The sequence below is a fragment of the Telmatherina bonti genome, assembly GCF_933228915.1.
Source record: "Telmatherina bonti genome assembly, chromosome: 16".
Classification (NCBI taxonomy): Eukaryota; Metazoa; Chordata; class Actinopteri; order Atheriniformes; family Telmatherinidae; genus Telmatherina; species Telmatherina bonti.
Genome location: NC_136614.1, coordinates 13,031,784 through 13,038,380, shown reverse-complemented (window position 1 = coordinate 13,038,380; position 6,597 = coordinate 13,031,784). Strand labels below are relative to the sequence as shown.

The following is a 6,597-nucleotide window of genomic DNA, read 5'->3' as shown; positions in this document are numbered from 1 at the left end:
GTTAGTTGCACGGTCGTCGGATAGGCAACTGCGTAAAGCAAGCTGCGTCAAACCATCTTTAACAAGCGGTCTACTGACTCCTGTGTGACTCGGGCTAACGCGTCAAAGTGAGCCTGTTGTTGGCCTGACATTAACCTCTTAGCAAGACCGTCTACTTCAGCTAATGTGTCACGGCGAGCTGACTCGGACATTAAGCAGTAAGCTCGGAAATAACCATCCGACTGGCACTCACGAACAGACTAACGTGTTACGATGACCCTGTTTCTTCCCCGCATTCCTGCTATGGCTACGGCTGCCACCAACTAAGGAGGCTGCATCCCGCCCGTGCCCTGCATCGTGCGAGGCCTCCATCTCGGGCAGGGACCCTCATCTGATGTGTATAGTTTGCATGGGCATTAAACACGCCCAGAACTCACTAGCTAACCCGCAGGAATGCTCACACTGCTCCGCCATGCCCGAAAAGATCCTCGAAAGGAGACTGAGGGTGGCAGTAGCGAACAACCAGGACCCCTCTCTTGCCGGGGCCACAGCCGTGGCTCCAGGTGACATCCATCAGCCGCGAGCCACCACGAGCTGGGCGGACATGATGGAAGAGGAGTCTCCGGTCATGCCCCCACTTTTCGAGGGAATTCTCGACAATGGAGGGCTCGACCCGGTTAACGAGGAAGCAGAGTGCGATGCTAACTCTGACCTCCTCGAGATGAACAACATGGAGGAAGAGGAGGATGACTCCAACTTCCCAGCCCAGCCTTCACGGCCAGCCAGCGGGGCAGAAATGCCCCCTGCAGCAGACAGCAGTTTATACAACGTATGTAAACGTGCATCTGCGAGGCTCGGAATCCCATGGCCCGCAGCTCAGGATGCTGAAGGGACAGAATGGGATCTGTATGATGGCAAGAGACTTCCACCAGCCCTGCCACCAGCCAAGCAACCAGCAGTTCCTGCTTGCATGAAGGAAATGAGTTGTTACTGGTCGAGCCCTTACAAGAGCAAGCTTCCCACCAAAGGCTGCTCTAAGCTGGAAGTGCAAGTTATGGTTGAGCTGGGGTTGGCCGAGCCCCCAGCGGTGGAGCCTTCAGTGGCTTATCACCTTCATCTAAACCGCAAGTCACTCTCAGCATCCTCAAGTGTCTCTCTCCCCAGTAAGATGGATCGCCTCACAGCATCCATTTATCAGAGGATGTACAAGTATGCTGCACAGTCAGTGTGCTCCCTTAACACAGTCACGCTGCTGTCTGCATATCAGGCTGAGATCCTTGAGGAGATGGGCCATCAACTGGACTCTGGATCACCTAATCCAGGGGAGAAGTCCAGGGCTCTGGTCAGGTTATGGGACTAGCAGTCTCTGGAGAAAGGGCCCTGTGGTTAAACCTGTCGGGCCTGGGTGATTCCAAAAAAGATGAGGTCATGGATGCAACTTATGATCCAACCAAAGGGCTTTTTGGACCAGCTTTGGAGAAAATGAGGGAGACAAGCACCCGCAGAAAAGAGGAGGGTGGAGCTTTCAACCACTGTCTCCCATGTAAGCCAAACCCTCTTCCCCCACAGGCTCCCAGGCCTGGCTTTGCAGCTGCAGAGGGCACCGGAGTGGGGTGAAAACACAGAGGCATGGAGGTGGGCAATCAAACCCACCTAACAAAGCTGAGAACCCAAGACCATGGGGGAAACATTCCTTTGCTGCAGTCGCAGCGAGAAACTGCCGGTCCCACCCTGGGGAGGGCAAGAAGAAGCGAGCGACCTAACACCCCAGTGTTCACTGTCCCCTCCCTCCTTGGAAGAAAAGAAAACTGACAGAGGATGGACTCAGCCCAGTTCTTCAATGTTCAGTGGCTCCTGTGGTTACCAGTTCATCAGGAGCTCTTTTTCAGTCTCCAGAGCAGAGAGCAGAGACTCAGATGCAGATGAAACAAAGTTCATATTTTCATGCCTGCAAAAACACGTTGTGTTGTGCATTCCCCAAACTCCCTGAATTCCACTCTGAACAAATTCTGTTTAGCATAAAAGACAAAAACATTGGCTTGTGAAGCTTTTACAGAGTAAACATGTAAATTATCTTAGATTTATTTTGTCATTCAATTGAAACTGTGTTGAGAAAGAAATATTTTTTTATTTTCTAACAGGTTTAAGTCGCTACTATAGACTTCTTTTGACTATCGTGACAACAATATTTGTTCTAGTCATGCTGTACAGTACAATACAACTATGCAGGATTCTGCCTCCCAAAATGCAAAGAAAAGAACAATAAGCCCATGGGCATTCACAATATTTTAATTATACATCCATTTTCTTAACTGCTTGTTCCAGTTAAGGGTTGCAGGGAAGCTGGAGTCTATCCCAGCAAATTAAGTTTGCATAAATGTCTAATTAATTTGATTACATAAGCTGAAATATATTTGTATTTATCATTTTCAATATAATTTTTTTTTTAAAAGTGACCTTAAAATTTAACATCACGACTGCAGACACACTTACCGATCACAGAGGGAGAATCCTGGAAAAATTAATGAATACAGACAAAAGGTGAGTTACATCATTTATCATTCAAATCCTGGATGTACTGACGACAATCAATCAACTCCACACTAACTGTGTGTAAATGAGGCAGTAGAGGATTAAATCTTGTTACCTCTTTAACAGGAAGGTGAAGAAAGCTCTGGATCTTCTCCCATGAGGTGTCATTGAGGTTACATTTGAGGAGATCAGATTGATGAAACAGATAATCCACTGTGAGGACGACATTGGGGTTTGTCACTTGTCTCCTACTTTCAGCTACGACTCGGTCGGGATCGAAGGTGTGATGCATCACCACCAGGATTACTGGTTTATTAGCTGGAAGTGAACAAACATGATCAGAAACAAGATAAAAATACATCAGATAGATGTTACAGAATATGACATCTGAGAATCATGAGAATATTTGGTGAGATTAGTAGTGGTGGTGAGTGATCAGTAGAAAACTGGCCAAAAATGTTCTTACCAGTAATTTCACTGAGGCCATTTTCAATGTCTGACTGAACACGTGAAGCAACAGGACAGAAGACCAAAAGATAATCGTATTGATCAGCAGAGTCCACTTCTTTATGGCCTTTAGTTTTCAGCTTATCAACAATGGATTTATGAGCTCCATTTGATTTTCCAGTCACGATCACAGAGAACTTTCTCCATGACTCCACATCAGCTAAAAACAAATCAAAATGATTATTTAACTTATTGGTGAGCTGCATAACAAAAGTTTCTGCAAGCAAAATGTTAACTTTATGTGTACATGGATGGATCAACTGAAAATCAAAGTACATCTCTCCAATTCTATCAGGTCTTGTAACAATGTTGGCAGTTTATGTACTAATATTCTTACCTGATTCATCTTTTTGGCTCGTTTGTCTGCAGAAACATAAAGACAGAACTTTAGTCGACTTTTTCAGTCACAATTACACAAAACTCCACATACTAATCACACCCAAACATGATTTGTCACTGCTCATCTCCACAAGCTTCTAATGGCTCAGAAAAAAATCAGTTATCGTATAGGTGTAAAATTCACCTCACAGCCTCATCCTGAAAACTTAAAGTACTGAAATACAATGTTGTATGAATGGTAGGAACTGTCTGAACTTACTGAGAGGACGGATCATTTTGCTTCACATCCATCTCGTCTGGTGCAGGAGATGGTAATTATTGAATATTATGAAATATAATCACCAACCATTAATATTCCAACATTTAATTATTTCAGCCTTGAAAAAAACATGTCAGTTCATAAAACATTTTCCTCACCAGCTCCATCTTCTTGTTTCATTTTTCTGCAGAAAGATAAATACGCACAAAAAATTTATTCAACACTTTAATCAAAATGAAAGAAAGCTCAACATGGCAGTCACACGCGCGCACACACACACACACACACACACACACACACACCCATTGCCACTGCTCATCTCCATAAGCTTTTAATGTTACAAGACAGATAAAAAAAATATCATGGAGGTATAAAACCTACAGAACTCTGTTACATGTCAGACTCACAGCCTCACACTGACAACTTAACGGACTTAAAAACTGATATGAACTGGATGAACTTACTTCATTGACCGATTATTTTGCCTCATATCCATTTCATCAGCAGAATGACTGTCATCTGGTCCCGTAGTCTGTGAAACTGTCAGATCTCCACTTTGAGAAGCATCTGTTAAAATGGTAAAATAATTTATAATGATGTTTTGTTAAGCTTTTTCAGGTGATGAAACATACAAGTTTTACTGGATCTATTTTGTGACTAAAAATCATCTTATATAAACATTATGTCACTTTAGGCTTTTTTGGCAGCAATAATTGTTCCACTTGTCATGCCCTACAACACATTAGCAACAATCTGCTGGTCAGGATCCTTTTCCTCTGAAACAAGAGAGAAAAGAGCAATGAGCCCTAAAGCCCCTGTTGGGATGCCTGTCCTCTGCAGGACCTGATCCAGTTTTAATGCATGAACCATTAAACCAGACTAGAAACTGCCTTTAGATCCAGTGGATGGAAATTCCTATTATCATTATTAGCCAATACCAACATGTTAACAATGAATGAATTCTTTGTGTTTGTTTTTCCAGTCACAAACACAAAGAAGTTCCTCCATGTCTCGAAAGATAAATGATAAAAAATATTTAGCTATTTCTTGACCTGAAACGTAAATTTACTGTCAGAAATGACACCAGGAAAGACAAAAAAAAAAAAAGAAACTTCTTCAGGCAGTTTTTCTTTTCAGTCTTGAGACGTGCCTCATTCTTTTATTTACAAGTGCAGTGATGATCCTCTCAGGAGTTGTCATCAGTCTGCAGGACTTTCTGCCATTTTCATTCCAGTTTTCATGTCCATTTAACCCTTTCCTGCATAGTGGCCATATAGTGGACACCCATGTACAAGCTTTTTGCATATCCACGAATAAAGATGGTATTTTTGTAAATAAACCACTTCAGAGGATGTTAGTGAGTCATCCAATACATTTCCACTCACTGGAGAATAAATAAATTTGAAATCATTGAATATAATATAGTCAAGCAAGTTTTCCCTGTGATGGACTGGCGAGCTGTCCAGGGTGTACCCTGCCTGTCGCCCAAAGCCAGCTGGGATAGGCTCCAGCTTCCCCACGACCCTGAATTGGATTAAGCGGTTCACCCCATCTGAATGAATTAAGTTTTATAGGAATAGGAAAATGAGAAAAGAAAATAACGTTGTATTTCATGTAAGATTTAGATGATATAATTATGATTATATATTCATAAATATTTTGGAGAATACAATAAAATAAATCATAAATATGACAAATTCTAAATATCACTAAAAAAAATTATCATTGCATATGTCTGTGGAGGTAAAATACTGTATTTAAAAAAATATTACATTGTTTTTGGTTTTTTTTTTTATTATACATGCATGAAAAGGTTAATGAACCTCAGTCTTTGCAAACACCTACTTTAGGCATGACAAACTCCAATTAAGTAACAGTCTTGGCTCAGGCAGATTGGTTTTTACTAATTTTCTAAAAAAAGATTTATTACAGTCACTAAAAACTTCACCAAATGGCAGTAAAGGCAGTAAAAGCATTGACTACATCACTTTCTGATGTGTTATATGTGTTACAACACTGGTTCATCCATTGACCTTTCATTCTGAGAGTTTTTTAGCTCAGTTGTTAAGAACTTATCAAGAAACTACACATCACTGTGAAATAGTGAAAGTAGAAAGATTAGCTGCATTTTCTTTCATTTTTAGTTCAATGTCCTGAATGAAACCCACCACTGCTCCAGACCACAATATCTTTAACCACTCATCATTATTAGCTGTCACACACACACAGCTCCAAGTGCTTTAGACCACTGAAACATTTATCATAAGATGCTTTCACTTTGGACTCATTTCTGAGCATCTTGATGTGGAAATTTCCAGTTATATAAAAGCGAAACTGAAATTAAGATAAAGCCCCAATGTTGCATGAAGTTGATGTATTTCATTTATAATATTTTTTTTTTACTCTTAATATGCTTTACACTCTGTAATATTCCTGCATTTAATGATTCCAGTCTTCAAAAAGAAAACATTCCTTCTCAGTTTATAAAAGTAGTTTATCACCTGTTCCATGTTCTTGGCTCATGTTTCTGCAGAAAGACAAAGACACACACAAAACTTAAGTCAATACCTTCCAGCAAAATGAAAGAAGACTAAACATAGGAAACACACACACACACACACACACACACATACCCAAGCCTACTTTGTGACTGCTAAACCCAACAAGATTTCACCAGCTCAGGAACAAAGCAGAAACTACCTTACATGATTAAAAACTACAGTACTCTGATACATGTCACAGTCTTACAGCGTCTCACTGAAAACCTGAAGCTTTCAAACATGTTTACTTACAGAACCAGCTGATATTTCTGGTCTTCCATCCTTCCGAGCAGAAAACAGGCTGAAGGCTCCTCCCAGTGGCTGAAACTGTTTCACTTTCACTTGAGAAGTTCTCACATGAACCACTAGGAGGCAATGCAGATCTGATTACTGTGTAAGTCTTTAGAAAGAGACAGGACAAGGACGGGGTGTGTGGTGGTT

The 6,597-nt window shown here is 41.2% G+C and overlaps 1 protein-coding gene across 1 annotated transcript; it reads right to left on the bottom strand.

Moving 5' to 3' along the window:
* Positions 1-1,504: 1,504 nt before the first annotated feature.
* LOC306767646 (uncharacterized protein) lies at positions 1,505-6,137 on the bottom strand (the record flags this gene model as incomplete). Its single annotated transcript, XM_079255719.1, has 9 exons — positions 6,118-6,137; positions 4,081-4,183; positions 3,775-3,800; positions 3,617-3,653; positions 3,356-3,381; positions 2,978-3,178; positions 2,627-2,829; positions 2,473-2,491; positions 1,505-1,710 (listed from the first exon to the last, which is right to left on the bottom strand). The coding sequence occupies exons 2-9, from the start codon at positions 4,110-4,112 to the stop codon at positions 1,505-1,507; spliced, it is 750 nt and encodes a 249-aa protein (XP_079111845.1). The 5' UTR covers positions 4,113-4,183; positions 6,118-6,137.
* Positions 6,138-6,597: the final 460 nt, after the last annotated feature.